General features: G+C 58.5%; 1 protein-coding gene across 1 annotated transcript; it reads left to right on the top strand.

Annotated features, from left to right (window-relative positions):
* The first annotated feature begins 2,697 nt into the window (after nt 1-2,697).
* ATP4A (ATPase H+/K+ transporting subunit alpha) lies at nt 2,698-15,139 on the top strand. The gene is made up of 22 exons (XM_057314350.1): nt 2,698-2,755; nt 2,849-2,989; nt 3,076-3,135; nt 3,493-3,696; nt 4,792-4,905; nt 5,114-5,366; nt 5,607-5,875; nt 6,488-6,686; nt 7,077-7,186; nt 7,266-7,400; nt 7,872-8,064; nt 8,819-8,994; nt 10,080-10,216; nt 10,306-10,456; nt 10,543-10,711; nt 10,801-10,955; nt 12,000-12,123; nt 12,536-12,681; nt 13,915-14,048; nt 14,308-14,409; nt 14,501-14,592; nt 14,777-15,139. Exons 1-22 carry the CDS (start codon nt 2,744-2,746, stop codon nt 14,803-14,805), a joined length of 3,105 nt encoding a protein of 1,034 aa, XP_057170333.1. The 5' UTR covers nt 2,698-2,743; the 3' UTR covers nt 14,806-15,139.
* The last annotated feature ends 544 nt before the right edge of the window (nt 15,140-15,683 follow it).

Genomic DNA, 15,683 nt, shown 5'->3' with positions numbered 1-15,683 from the left:
GACACAAGCATCCGGTCTCCAACTCACTCACAAGTGGGTCAGCCTGAGCTTAAAAAAAAAAAAATCTGTTCTCTCTCTCATCTCTCAACTATCTAGAAACCACAAATTGGGAAAATCATTCAATTTAGCTGAAGGGGAGGCGGGTCTTTGTTTTATTACCCCTGTAACTGGTGGGTCTGAAATATTTAAAACAAACCATTGAAAATTAACATAATAAAACTAAGAAATGAAAAAAAGAGGGGGGAACCACAAATGGGGCAGAGAATAGAGAAGGACAGTCCCCGATTTTGACAGAGGTCTGCACATACACCTGCTGCCAGTGATGGTGCCTCAGTCTCCCCACTGTGACTTAGATTGTGGAGTTCCCGTATCTGTGCAGACACACCCCATATTTACACCAGGCTCTGGATGCTTTCAGGGGTAGAGGGCTAGGGGGCAGGGTGGAAGAGCTAGAGAGAGCTAGAGGCACCTGAGGAGCTCCCAGTGATGGAGATTTCCCGAGGGCCTGCCCTGTGCTCCAGGTTGTTAGTGAATATTCCACCTCCAACAGTGTCTAGACCATCTGTGGTGTGTCTAGGGCACTGGTCCGGGTGCTATGCATACAGCAGGAAACACAACCAACTCCCAGTCTTCCTTCTAGTGTGACAAGGTTGACACCAAACAAATGAAAATAAAATACAGTGTCAGGTTGGGAGAAGGGGTATGGGTAAAGCAGGGTGAAGGGGATGGGGCCTGATGGGGGTATAATATTAGAAGTGAGGACTCTCTGAAGAGATGACATTTGAACTGAGACCTCACAGTGAGAAAGAGCCATGCAGGTATCTAAAGAAGAGAGCGTCAGGCAGAAGGGACTGCAAGTGCAAAGGCCCCGGGGCAGGAATGACCTTGATCTCTAGGAAGCACAGCAAGAAGGCCAATGCCAGTGGAACTGTAGTAGAGATTGAGCCAGGAGAGGTGAGCCAGGCTAGATCTTGCAGGAATGATTTTGGAGTTTATTCTGAGTGGGAAGGGATGCCCCTGGACGGTTGTAAGCAGGGGAGTGATGGGACACATGGTGTTTCACATGTACAGCTCAGAGAGATGAAGCCCCTCACGCAAGCAGACTCATTGTAAGGGCAGACTCATTGTCGGTGTGACTTCACCCCACCTGCCTCCTCTCTGGGGGTCTCTGTAGCAGGTTGGGATGACCAGCTAGGTGGCTGTGGGAAGGAGCTTGGACTGCTCAGTAGCTTAGCCTTTCCCAGGTGACCTGCTCCAGGAGAGAAGGACGTTGCCATGGCAATTATCTTATCAGACACGTCCACCCTGTGCAGCTCACACAGGAGATATCAAGAACTCAAGAACCTGCCATTCCAGCGGTCCAGCCCCTCACTGCTACCCACAGAGGTCCCTGCCTGGGGGACCTCTAACCTGGCACCAATACCAAGATTGAGCCAGGAGCCTTGGACACATCTTTCCCTTACTTTGCACCTTCGTTTCCCCATCTGGGCAGGTTGGGGTGGAGACAAGAAAGACAGAGCTGAGATGGCTACAGCTGGAAGTGTGGGGGCACCTCTGGGACCCTCCCTGAACCTCTCCAGGCCTTGGTTTCCCCCTGTGCACAACAGGAATGATAGTGCCGCCCACACAGGGGTTTGTTGCAGGGACCCCAGAGGTCATGTGTGCAGCGCCTGGAGCCTACTCGCCATGGCTGCTGTGAGGTCTGAGTTCTTTTGTCAGGGGCCCCATGGGAGAGCCAGGCTCTGGGGTCAGACCTGGGCTGGAATCCTGTCCCCAACATTTAGTCATGCAACTTTATTTATTTATTTTTTATAAAGATTTTATTTATTTGAGAGAGAATGAGAGAGAATGAGAGAGAGCGAGCACAAGCGGGGGTGACGAGAGGCAGAGTAAGAGGCAGAGAAGCACGCTCCCCACTGAGCAGGGAGCCCAACGCGGTGCTCGATCCCAGGACCCTGAGATCATGACCCCAGCCAAAGGCAGATGCTTAACCCACTGAGCCACCCATGGGTCCCAGTCATTACAACTTTAGACCAAGGCCTTGATCTCTCTGTGCCTCGGTTTCCTCATCTGTACAATGGGGGCCAATAAGGGAACACAACTTTCTAAAGGACTGTGGTGAGGAGCTAAGGAAACGTTCACACAAAGCTCCCTGGGCAGACCTGGGACATAGGAGGTCCTCCCTAAACAACAGCCGTTAGAGCCACCATTGTGAGCACCCTCCCCCTCCAGGAGTCAGACATGGGCAATGTGGCCTGGAAGAGGACACGGCAGTCCAGCTACCTGGTTCTGAGTCCTGACTCTTTCCATCCTAGCTTGGGGACAACAGGTGAGTGACTTAACCTCCCTGCACCTCAGTTTCCCCATCAGTATGGTAAGGGGAGGTAAGAATGATACTCACCTCAGAGGGTTGTTGGGAGGTTCCATTATTTAATACAGGAAAGCCCCCAGCCCAGTGCTTGGCACATAATGAGCACCATATGTTTGCTATTCTTCTTGTTGTTACTGTGGACCTACTCAGTGGTCCCCTGATCTCAGTGGTGGATGGAAATGGGTCTGGGCAGGTTGGGGCAGCCTAGTAGGTAAGCCCTGAGCTGTTTAGGCCTGGAGGTCACCCCAAGGAGCCCCGCAATCAGCTCTAATTGGGCCAGTCTTGCTCCACCTCCTCCCTCCCTGGGTATATCAGGGCTGGTCCAAACCCTAGGCTCCGTCTTGGCAAAGGAGGGTGGCTGCACCGGACACCATGGGGAAGGCAGTGAGTGGGGCCTGGAGGCAGGAGTTGGGGGGATGGAGGCTGGAGGCAGGAGTTCCAGTGGGATCTGATGCCTCCCCCTCTTCCCATCCCCAGGAGAATTACGAGATGTACTCGGTAGAGCTGGGTCCTGGCCCTGGTGGGGACATGGCCGCCAAGATGAGCAAGAAGAAGGGGGGCAAGGGAGGAGGCAAGAAGAAGGAGAAGCTGGAGAACATGAAGAAGGAGATGGAGATTGTGAGCATGGGGCTGCGGGGCTGGGTGGGGGGCAGGAGCGTGGCCGGTGAGAGCTGGACAGTGAGTGTCCTGCCCCCACCACACAGAATGACCACCAGCTGTCAGTGGAGGAGCTGGAACAGAAATACCAGACCAGTGCGACCAAGGTGAGCTGGGCGCGGAGGGAGGGGTACGTGCAGAGAAGGGGAGGGGTAGGGGAAGGGAGAAATGTATTAGAGAGAAAGGGCCAAACAGAGAGAGAGATGGAGTAGACGCAGATAGAAAGAGGCAGACAGAGACAGGTAAGAGAGAGAAACAGAGCAGAGACAACAGGGAGAGAGAGCAGGCAGAAAGATGAGAGAGACACAGTGGAGGGCAGGGGGAAGGCGCAGGACAGAGGTGAGGACGGACCCAGAAATGAAGAGGAACAAGACAGAGGGGGAGAAGAGGGGAAGGAGACAGAAGAGCTTCCCCTACGGGGGAGCATGTGGTGCGGCCACTGCTACCACCCGCCCCATCCCCAGGGCCTGTCTGCCAGCTTGGCCGCCGACCTGCTGCTGCGGGATGGGCCCAACGCTCTGAGGCCGCCGCGTGGCACCCCTGAGTACGTCAAGTTCGCCCGGCAGCTGGCAGGTGGCCTGCAGTGCCTCATGTGGGTGGCTGCTGCCATCTGCCTCATTGCCTTTGCCATCCAGGCCAGCGAGGGTGACCTCACCACTGACGACAATGTGAGTGGCGGATGCTGCAGGGACACAGGGATCTGGAGGATAGAGGACATTGAGCATGGACTCAGGACGCAAGGGACACAGGATGGGGATACGGAGACATGGAAATGCAGTCAAGACATGGGTCATGGGGGATGAAGGCTACTGGGATGTGAGGCAGCCCCAATGACACAGGACACAGGGGACCTGGAGAATGTGTCTCAGATATGGAGGACAAAGGTGGGGATACAAAGACATGGAAATGGGATCCTTAAGATAGGACAATGGGAAACAGAGGACATGGGACAGACTAAGGGCACAGGGGACATGGGACTCAGATATGGGACGCAAAGGCAGAAGGACGTAGGGGACACAAGACTCAGGACATGGTACCTGGAGAGACAGAAAACAGATAAGGTAGCACAGAGACAGAGAACACTGAGATGCAGGACAAGAGGTCAGAACAAGGGACATGGGGACTTAGGGACATGTGGCACTGGACAGGGGTTTGAAAGTCCCAGGACATGTGACACAGAATGGGGACTTAGGGGCACACAGACATGGGGAGACACTGGACATAGGCACCTGGAATCTGGAACATGACCGTGGAGCCCACAGAGTATGAAGCATAGGATGGACTGCACAAGAACATGGAGATGGGGACACGGCCTAGGGCACCCAGAGGACGGCAAACAGACGATGACCGCATGGAATATGAAAACTGGAGCACAGGGGATACAGGGCGTGAGAACATGAGCCAAAGGACAGTGACATGCAGAGTGCAAGACTTGGAGGACACAGGAAAACATGCATTGTGCCACGGGGCATAAGCCACAAGATATGGGGACATGAGGGAGGTAGGGTCCGGGACCCAGAGACTATGGGACACAGGGGACAGGGACACAGGACACGGAAAATACAGGGAAGCTGAGGATGGGACATGAACACAGGAACGGGGGCCACGGGCCACAGGGACAGTGCGTGTGGCTTTCTAGCAGAGCAGGGAAAACCCCAGGGGCGAGCCCAAGAACATCGGGGACAGGGAGCAGGCGGGGGGCCTTGTGCAGGGAGCTTCCGGCCCCTTCTCATCCACCTGGCCCGCTTCCCACCTCCACGCAGCTGTACCTGGCCCTGGCCCTCATCGCCGTGGTCGTGGTCACCGGCTGCTTTGGCTACTACCAGGAGTTTAAGAGCACCAACATCATCGCCAGCTTCAAGAACCTGGTGCCCCAGGTGGGTCCTGCAGCCCGGCCACTTCAGTTCCGGGACTGAACTTGGCGGGGGGGTGGTGCATGGGGAGGCTCCTGGCATCTCCCACCAGGCCCAAGCTGCTCTGCACCGGTGGCCCCCGGCTTCCCCTGTGCCCCTCCCTACCTCCCCCTGCACTCCGTGACCTCCACCCGCACCCTGCCCACCTCAACCCCGTGCCCCTAACCCACAGCAAGCAACTGTGATCCGAGATGGGGACAAGTTCCAGATCAACGCGGACCAGCTTGTGGTGGGCGACCTGGTGGAGATGAAAGGCGGGGACCGAGTGCCGGCCGACATCAGGATCCTCCAGGCCCAGGGCTGCAAGGTGGACAACTCCTCCCTGACTGGAGAGTCTGAGCCACAGACCCGCTCGCCCGAGTGTACACACGAGAGCCCCCTGGAGACCCGCAACATCGCCTTCTTCTCCACCATGTGCCTTGAGGGTCTGTGAGGCCCCTGCCCGCCCCCCAGCCGACCACGCTGCTTCCCCTGCCCCTCTTCTGCCCCGTACTGAGCCACACCGCCTCCCAGCCTCCCATGACGCCCCCTCTTCAGGGCATGCTGCCCCCCTATCTGCCTTCAAGGCTTCTCCCATCACTGCCCCCCCCCCTTCAGTTCCCATGGCGTGCACATCCCCGCTGCCGCCCGCCCAGCCCTGAGGCGCCTTCTTGGCCCCGATGCAGGCACAGCACAAGGCCTGGTGGTGAACACGGGTGACCGCACCATCATCGGGCGCATTGCGTCCCTGGCCTCGGGAGTAGAAAATGAGAAGACGCCCATCGCTATTGAAATCGAACACTTTGTGGACATCATCGCAGGCCTGGCCATCCTCTTCGGCGCCACGTTTTTCGTGGTGGCCATGTGCATTGGCTACACATTCCTGCGGGCCATGGTCTTCTTCATGGCCATCGTGGTAGCCTATGTGCCCGAAGGGCTGCTGGCCACTGTCACGGTGAGTGGGGGAGACGGAAGAGAGGTGCAGAGAGCTGTCTGTTCGTTCATCCAGGATTGCCTCCATCATCTCCGGCCATCTCCACCCACTCACCTCCCCCCCATGCACCTTGCCTCAGCCTTCGTCCCAACCCCCCATCTCTCCACCTCTCCATCCATTCAGCAACCACTCACCGAGGCCACTCTGGGCCACACCCTATACCGAAAGCTGAGGCCTCACAGGTGAAAGGCCTCGTCCTTGACCAGAGGAGGCTGAGGTCCAGTGCCGGCCGCCCTCGGCAGTCAGCCCCCAGGGCAAGACCAGCCCCAGAGACAGCTCAGACGATGTTTGTTTTCCCAGTGTGGTTGTGTTGATAAGAGGACTTACAGAACCTCAGCTTGGGCAGCTAGTGAGGGGCCTAGCTACGTTCGTCTGGGGCGATGGGGGAGGCATCCCAGGTGGCAAGCACAGGCTGGAAAAAACATTGAGGCAAGAAAAGCATGGGTTTTGCGGCGGGATGCTGTGTACGTAGCACAGTGGCTGGGGTCAAGGCTCCCTGCGCTGTGAGAGAAGGGAAGGAGGACTAGAAGCAAGGATTGGGTGCCTAACTGTGCTTCTCGCCCCTTCTGGCAGGTCTGCTTGTCCCTGACAGCCAAGCGGCTGGCCAGCAAGAACTGCGTCGTCAAGAACCTGGAAGCCGTGGAGACACTGGGCTCCACGTCAGTGATCTGCTCTGACAAGACAGGGACCCTCACTCAGAACCGCATGACTGTGTCCCATCTCTGGTTCGACAACCACATCCACACGGCGGACACAACGGAAGACCAGTCAGGTGTGGGGGTGGGGAGACGGGCTGGGGCAGGATCCGGTAGAGGGTAGATTTGGAAGGGAGCTCTGAGGTTACTGAAGGCAGCCTGGGGAGGGCTCTGCCTGAATGGAGAGGGGCTCCTTCCCGATGGGGAGACGGCCTGTGAAGCTGCAGGTCTGTGAAGCGGCTTGGTATCCAGGGGTCCTAGGAAACTCAATACTGGGTCTGGAGAGAAGGCTCCGTCCCGTCCCGGGGTATGATGAGAGGTTTGGGTCCCACCCAGGTCCTCTGGGAGAGGACCCTGTCCTGAATCTAGAGGGAGGGGCTAGGTTCTGGTATGGGAGAGAGCTGCTCCCGGGCCAGAGGCCCGCGCGGAGCTCCCGCGCGGCCCCAGCCTGCACGCCTGGCCTCCAGGGCAGACATTTGACCAGTCTTCGGAGACTTGGCGGGCGCTATGCCGCGTGCTCACCCTGTGCAACCGCGCTGCCTTCAAGTCCGGCCAGGACGCGGTGCCGGTGCCCAAGGTGAGACCCCAGGGGACTCCGGGGAAACCCAGGAGCCTGGTGCACCCAGGGTCGCTCCTGACACCGGCCCTGCTTCCAGCGCATCGTGATCGGGGACGCGTCCGAGACGGCGCTGCTCAAGTTTTCTGAGCTGACGCTGGGCAATGCCATGGGCTACCGCGAGCGCTTCCCCAAAGTCTGCGAGATCCCCTTCAACTCTACCAACAAGTTCCAGGTGCGCGCCTGCCGCGCCCCGCCGGGCTCACGGTGCGGCCCCGCCCACTTCAGGCCCCACCCACACTCAGGGCTGGCCTATCGCGGGGCTTCTCTCTCTGTTTCCTCCCTCTCCGTAGGAGGAAGCCAACCCCCCACCCTCGACAGTCGCCCCGCCCACAGCCGCTGCCCCATTATGGTCAGGCCATACCCACAGTTCTTTCGCTGGGGGCTCGCCGCCAGCTCTTAGGCTTTCCGTGGGGTAGCTCGCAATCCAAATCCCGCCCCAGCCCAAATCCGACCCTAATTCTGTCCATTCCCAAAGCCCAGGCTCCTTACTGCTCCGCCACCAAGGACTTGCTCAGCACGCCAGCCCCTCAACCCCAGCCACACAGTACCCTCCCAAGTCTCTACCAGGGGCGCTTTCGAGCCGTCAGCCCCGCCCTTCTCCCAAGGCCCGCCCCCTCAACGCAGTGGGCTTCCTCGCCCGCAGCTGTCCATCCACACCCTGGAGGACCCGCGGGACCCCCGGCACGTGCTGGTGATGAAGGGCGCCCCCGAGCGCGTGCTGGAACGCTGCAGCTCCATCCTCATCAAGGGCCAGGAACTGCCGCTGGACGAGCAATGGCGTGAGGCCTTCCAGACTGCTTACCTGAGCCTGGGAGGCCTGGGTGAACGCGTGCTTGGTGAGACCCCCTGGGCTCGGTGATCTCCCACAGTCCGTGGTAAACCTGTGGGCGAGGAGGGGCTAGCACAGACCCTGCCTGTCCTTCCCGGCCGAGCCCGGACCATGACCTTTCCCGTCCGTGGCTGACAGCTAACCTGCCCAAGTGCACACAGTCACCTTTGACTTCCCCTGTCTCAGTCCTGACCCCTGTCCATTCTGTTCTACCTTGACCCAGCGCCTCCCCACCTGTCCTCCCTGAGACCTTCCCTGTCCTGACCTGACATCCCTTGATTTTTCCCAGCTCTTGCCCCAGCCTTGACCTGCCATTGCTTTACTTCCACCTTTCGATGTCCTCCTCTTGACCCTTTGACCTGCCCCAGCCCCTGCCTCAACTCGAGACTCCCCAGTCCTTGTCCTGACCTCTGACCTCCCTGAACGTTTTGTCCTGACTGCTAACTTCTCTAACCCCTGCCTCAACTCTGGAAGGCACAAACCTGTGGTTCAATTCTGAATCTTTCATCTTACTTGCTGTGGGACCGCTGGCAAGACATGTCCCTTCTCTAGACCTCAGTTTCCCCGTCTGCAACATGAGCAGGCTGATAGCCTCACAGGTTGGTTGTGAGGACAGCCTCACATCATGTGAAGGATTCAGCACAGGGTCAGGCATCTATAGGGGTTTGGTGTGAGGGGCCTGGTTATTTTACTCGTCACCTGGCCTTGCTGGGCAAGGGTCCGCCCAGGACTCCTCACTGACTTCCCTGTTTTCTGGTCAGGCTTCTGCCAGCTCTACCTGAGTGAGAAGGACTACCCTCCTGGCTATGCCTTCGACGTGGAGGCCATGAACTTTCCAAGTAGTGGCCTGTGCTTTGCGGGACTTGTATCCATGATAGACCCGCCCCGGGCCACTGTCCCTGACGCTGTGCTCAAGTGCCGCACGGCAGGCATCCGGGTATGCAACCAGGGAGAGCGGCGGGCAGGGGTGAGGACAGAGGGTAGCAGTATTTGGGGGCGAGGAACCCTGGGACAGAGAACTCCATGAAAGTGGTTTGGAGCAAAAAAGGAGTGTCGATTCATGAAACTGAAAAGTTCTGGGGACTGAAGTTTCAGGTATAGCTGGATCTAGGAGTTGAGTGTCATTAGGAATTTGCCTTTCTCCATGTCTCGGTTCTACTTTTCTCTCTGATGGCTTTATTCTCAAGTAGTCCCTCCATTTTGGTGGAGAAAGATGACCACCCCCAGAAGCTCCAACCTACATCCCACCTGTTTAGCCACCCCACAGAAAAACGAGTGCTCTTCTGCTGTTGTCCCAGATTGGGTCGCCTATTCCTCTCTGAACAGTCACTGTGGCAGGGGCGTGGGATGCCATGGTTGACCAGGTCTGGGCCTACTTGCCCATTCTTGGCCAGAGACCTCACTTCAACCCTGGTTCTTGAAAGACAAATCAAGAGTTGGGGAGCCAAGGCTGGGCAAAGAATACCCTTGTCCTCCCCATGGTCTCCAAGGCCTATAAGAGTTGGCCTCTAAGCTTATTCCTTAGCTCCCCACCTCTCGTTTACTGCTCTCCATTCATGCTGGCCTCCCCACTGCTCCGCCAACAGTTCAAGCACATTTGCACCTCAGGGTCGTCACATTGGCTGTTCCCGCTGCCAGGAACACTCTTCCCTCCGTTTTTCATGTGGCCAACACTCTCACCTCTTACAGACCTCCGCTCAGGTGTCACCTTCTCAATGAGGCTTTCCCCAGACACACTTAAAATCGACACCATTTTTTCCACCCAACATTTGCCATCCCCTTTACTCAGCTTGAGTAAACTCTCCTAACGTGCTGTATCATTCGTCCCCTTAGTTTGTGTCTCTTTTGTCTCCCATGCAAGAGGGTCGGTTCCACGAGAACAGAGATTTTCATCTGTTTTGTCCCTGACATGCAGTGGTTGAACAAGTGAGTGGGTATCAGTAGATGTCCAGCAGGGACGACGGGGAGAGTGAGCGGCACTGAAGGCATCAAGGGTCTGATGGTCCGTCCCCTCCCCGACAGGTGATCATGGTGACGGGTGACCACCCCATCACGGCCAAGGCCATTGCGGCCAGTGTGGGTATCATTTCAGAAGGCAGCGAGACTGTGGAGGACATCGCCGCCCGCCTCCGTGTGCCTGTGGACCAAGTTAATAGGAAGTAAGCCCCTGCCATCCTCCCCGTGGTTCTTCCCACACCCTGTGCAGCCTGACGCCCTGGTGATAACCTCCCCCCGCCTCCCTTCCCAGGGATGCCCGTGCCTGCGTCATCAATGGCATGCAGCTGAAGGACATGGACCCGTCAGAGCTCGTCGAGGCACTGCGTACTCACCCAGAGATGGTGTTTGCTCGAACCAGTCCCCAGCAGAAGCTGGTGATCGTGGAGAGCTGCCAGCGACTGGTACGATCTGCTGGCGGAGGTGGGACAGTGGGCTGGGCAGCCTGGGGTAGGCCCCTCCCTGACCACCCCTGTCCCCCGCCCTGCAGGGCGCCATCGTGGCTGTGACGGGGGATGGCGTGAACGACTCCCCAGCCCTGAAGAAGGCTGACATCGGCGTGGCCATGGGCATTGCCGGCTCAGATGCTGCCAAAAACGCAGCGGACATGATCCTGCTGGATGACAACTTTGCCTCCATCGTGACCGGCGTGGAGCAGGGTCCGGGCTGGGTCGGAGACGGGGTAGGGGGTGGGGGGGCCCAGGAGGACGCAGGCAGAGAGGAGGCTGAGGCGCCCGCTGTCCCCTAGGCCGGCTGATCTTTGATAACCTGAAGAAGTCCATCGCCTACACGCTGACCAAGAACATCCCTGAGCTGACGCCCTACCTCATCTACATTACCGTGAGCGTGCCGCTGCCCCTCGGGTGTATCACCATCCTCTTCATAGAGCTCTGCACCGACATCGTGAGTGCCCAGCCCCGCGCCCCGCCCGCCCTAGGCGCCGTGCACGCAGTGCGCCGAGGCCCACAGGTGGGGACAGGCAGGCAGGTCCCAGACAGAACTACAGACATGGACGCACAGATGGACCCTCAGCTTGGCAGAGACCTGCAGACTCAGAGGAGGACCCCCAGACACACACACACACACACACACACACACACACACACACACATCTGGCGACACTTGGATCACAGACAGACATCCCTCAACAGACTTGGACAGATGCTGTCAGGCCCCAAGGCAGACAGACAGACAAAGAACCACAGATACAGGCATGAATGTCGCCAGGTGCGTGGCCATATCGACTTTCTTATTCAACGGCACTTACATAGTGTCTTTTCTGGGCCAGACAGGCATTAACTTACTTACTTTTGTCCTCATAAGCACTCTATGGGATGGGCTTTATTTATGTATCACCCCTGTTTTACTGATGAGCGAACTGAGGCACAGACAGGTTGAGCGGCTTGTCCCAGGTCACACAGCCAGTAAGTGGCACAGTGGGATTGGAGTCCAGGCAGTCCAGGGCCCCAGGGCCTCTGCTCTTGACCAGTCCACTCTGCGGCTGCTCTGCAGTGACGGACAGATGGGGTGGGGGAAGGAAGGACACGGGGGCACAGAGACTGAAGAAATGCAGAGAGAGTGACAGGGAGAGACAGGACACAGGGACACAAAAGCAGAAACAGTCACAGAGAAAGAGACCAGAGACAGGGACAGAAAAAACACAATAAGAGGGAGAGGAGGGGTGGGTAGTGGAGGTAAATGCAGATGTTCCAGTGGAGATGGACGGCCGGTCAGATGAGACACAGCTGTAGATGGACATGGTAACACAGCCTCATTGGAGGGCCAGCTGGGCTGTGCTGTCCGGGCCAGTGTGCCCGCACGGTCACCTGCCCACCAACCGTAGTCCTGTTCTGTCCACCCAGTGGGAGGGGGTTGCCAGGGGGAGGAGGACCCGGCACATAGGGGACAGGCCAACCCTTAACCCTGGCTCCTTCCGCTTGTGGCCAGTTCCCGTCTGTGTCCCTGGCATATGAGAAGGCAGAGAGTGACATCATGCATCTCCGTCCACGCAACCCGAAGCGTGACCGCTTGGTCAACGAGCCCCTGGCTGCCTACTCCTACTTCCAGATCGGTGAGGGCCCTTGCGGCTGGGGAGCCCTGTGCTCCCTGCAGGGCTGCTCGCCTGCCTTGGCATCTCTAACCGGGGCTCTGGCTGGTTCTGGACCCCGGGGTCAGCATTGATCCTGGATCTCTGTTGTTCTCTGCATCCGCGTCTGCTGTGATCCCCGTGTCCCTTCTCTGTCTCTCAGCGTGTCTCTGTCTCTGTCTGCCTTGTCTCTTGCGTCCCAGTTGATCTCTCTTGGGATCCTTGTCTCTGTGTCTTTCCATGTCCGTCACTCACCGTCTGTGTGCCGGTCTGTGTCCTTGACCCTCTGTCTCTGGGTATCTCTCTCTGTCCCTATCTTTCCATGTCCTTGTCTCTCTTCATGTCCCTGTCTAGGTCTCCATCTCTGTCTCCCCGTGTCACCTTGCCTGTCCCCCAGGTGCCATCCAGTCATTTGCTGGCTTCACTGACTACTTTACGGCCATGGCCCAGGAGGGCTGGTTCCCACTGCTGTGTGTGGGGCTGCGACCATATTGGGAGAACCACCACCTCCAAGATCTGCAGGACAGCTATGGCCAGGAGTGGGTGAGCCCCTGCCCCCCTCTTCCTGTGGCTCCCTCATTTCCAGTTGTCCACATGTGACAGAGCTCAACCGGAGCACCCCCGGTACCTGGACTCTCTGCCGGTTCAGGGGCTTCTCCCACCACCATCTTGAGCTCCACGCTGCGGCTGCTGATGGTCACGGCTGCAGGAGGTCCCCCTGCCCCCAGTAGCGCGTCATGTCCGGTGCGGAGCCACACCCCGATGCCGTTACTGGGCCACAGCATCACTCACACAGAGTGTCTGCCCGCGTGGCCAGCTGTCATGAGGGTCTGGGGCCCAGAGAGGCTCGATCTGGCTAGCGGGTGTCTTTAGTTTGCCCTGCAGTGAGACAGGCCGGGACGTTCCCCTTGAACAGTCACTGTCACGGTTGAGAATGCAGACCGTGGAGCCAGGCTGCCTGGACTCGTGGTCTGCCGGCATTCCTCAGCAGCTGGGTGACCCTGGGCAAGTTGCTTTGCCTCTCTGTGCCTCGGTTTTCCCATCTGTAGTGGAGATGCTGTCTCCTCAGTGACCTCACCATGTGGTCCTCAGACCTGCAGCAGCAGCGTCACTGGGAACTTATTCGAAATGCAAATCCTCAGTCCTCACCAGAGACCCCTGGGGGTGAGGCCTGGGCGTCTGTTTTAACCAGCCCGGCTGAGGGTGCTGAGGATGCTGAAGTTTGGGCACCCCCGTCTTCCTCAGAGGGTCACTGGGGGGATTCGGTGGGATAATATGTGTGCAACACTCGGGCCTGAAGCCAAGTGCGTGTTCCTCACAATGAGCTGGTATTATAAACAGTTACATTGAAGAAATGGTCTGAGTAGTGGTTGCCCCTTTGAAATGGGGGCGTGTGCCCTGTTCCCCAAAGGCCCTTCTGGGCCACGTTACTCATTTTTGTCATCTGCCCGGGCACCGGAGTCACTGGACTTTGCAAATTCTGCCCTAGGAGTCCGACTCCCTTTTCCCAGGACTTCTTGTGGGTGTGTGGGAAAGTCTGCATCCCTCCTTCCTCGCTCGAGAAGGCAACTGGCCCGACCCGCCATTTGCCCAGGCGCTGACACCTAATCTCTGCAAGGCCAAGATCTCCAGCCCCCCCACCCCCCCAGGGTCCTGCAAACCTGGCAGAGGGTGTCTCTCTCCTCTTCCCCGCTCCAGCCTCTGATGGGAGGGCTTCACGGCCCCAGGCCCTCTCCCCCCGGGCTCAGGCCGCTTCTGCTCCCCTCTGGCCCGCAGACATTCGGGCAGCGCCTGTACCAGCAGTACACCTGCTACACCGTGTTCTTCATCAGCATCGAGATGTGCCAGATCGCGGACGTCCTCATCCGCAAGACGCGCCGCCTCTCCGCCTTCCAGCAGGGCTTCTTCAGGTGTACCCAGCCAGCCCCGCCCCCCACCCCCGTCCCTCTGTCCTCCAGCCCCCAAGCCCTGCTCCAGCTCCCACCACCTGCCTCCCCCCGGCCCCTCTGTTTTCTTCCACCAAAGGGGAGATGTGACAGGACCCGCATCCACTGTTGACGCGTCTCCCTGCTGCTGATGCCATCTGGCCTCCTTTGGCCCAGCACCCTGATTTCCACCTGGTCCCCAGCTCCTCACGGCCTGTCCTTGTCCCACCCTGCCCGCCCGCAGGAACAGGATCCTGGTGATCGCCATCGTGTTCCAGGTCTGCATCGGCTGCTTCCTGTGCTACTGCCCCGGAATGCCCAACATCTTCAACTTCATGCCCATCCGGTGAGGGGCCGGGAGCTGTGAGTGCTGGGACGGGCATGGGAACACAGACTTGAGGGTAGCCTTCACCTTGTCATCTCACCTGGGTCTTCAGGTACCAGTGGTGGCTGGTCCCCATGCCCTTTGGCCTCCTCATCTTCGTCTATGATGAGCTTCGGAAACTTGGAGTTCGCTGTTGCCCAGGGAGTGAGTGTGGAGACCGAGGGCCTGGGGGGGTGGGGGACTGGAACATCCTCAGAACAGCTGCCCTGACCTTTGACCTTTGAGCTCTTGACTCTCCACATCTAGCCTCCATTGATCCCTGCGTCTGAGCCCCTGGTGCCCATGATCCACATCCTGCAGCCCTGAGGCTCCTTTCTCTCTCTCTCAGGCTGGTGGGATCAGGAGCTCTACTATTAGAGGGACTGCCACCTTCAAGCCATCCCTGCGCCCCCCAGAGCAGAGGTGGGGGGCATGGGACCCTCTCGGAGGCCACCTCAACATCTAAGCAATCAAGCCCCAGCACCACCTGTGTCTGCTCCTGCAGCCCACGGCACCCAACCTTGGAGGGACCTCCCCCCGCCCCGCAGAGCTGTGCCTGGGCGCAGTGCTCTGAGGGCGGGCAGGGGGGCTGGGGCAGGGGGTGGGAGCTCTCGGCTCTGCCCTTCGCACTCCAGGCGGGTGGGAGGGCTGCCTGGGGCTCTTCACATACGCACTTGTGCTGCGTGACAGTAATAAACCAGCTCACACTGACGATGCTGTCATTTGGTGCCGGGTCCTGTCCTGAGTGTCCTTACTGATCCCCTTTGATCTCCCCCCGTCCTACAGCTCAGCAGCTGTTGGTTCAGGGCTGTGTCTCAGTTCCTGGAACACAGCCTCATGCATAGTAGGTACACACGAAGTCTTCCTGCGGGGACTGAATTCCCGTTTCTTTACCTGGGGTGACAGCATTCTCAGGCACCCTCAGGTGCCATGCCTTCACCGCTCCACTCGCCTAGACACCACCTGTGGCCTCTCTCCCTGGCGCGTTCTTGTTCTCCCCTCGGCAGCCTCCTTGACAGGGGCTGTCAGAAGCTTTCCTGCCTCAAGCAGCCCCCACCGGCCTCCCTTCCCCGGGTGTCTCACTCTGGTTCCACTCGCTTGCTCCTCTGCTGCTGCAGTGGGACTGAGTCTGGAGGCTACAGTCCCAGGTCTCCTCCTCACACCCCTCGTCCCTGAAAAGTTAACTCCCCGACTGCTGGAAACTGCCTTGACGCCCCCGATCTCCCCCCGCCATCCCCAGCCCCAGCCCCTTCTTC

Source organism: Ursus arctos, unplaced genomic scaffold (assembly GCF_023065955.2).
Source record: "Ursus arctos isolate Adak ecotype North America unplaced genomic scaffold, UrsArc2.0 scaffold_19, whole genome shotgun sequence".
In the NCBI taxonomy this organism is placed as follows: Eukaryota; Metazoa; Chordata; class Mammalia; order Carnivora; family Ursidae; genus Ursus; species Ursus arctos.
Note: the sequence above shows the minus strand (reverse complement) of the source record. Positions and strands in the feature narration are given on the sequence as shown.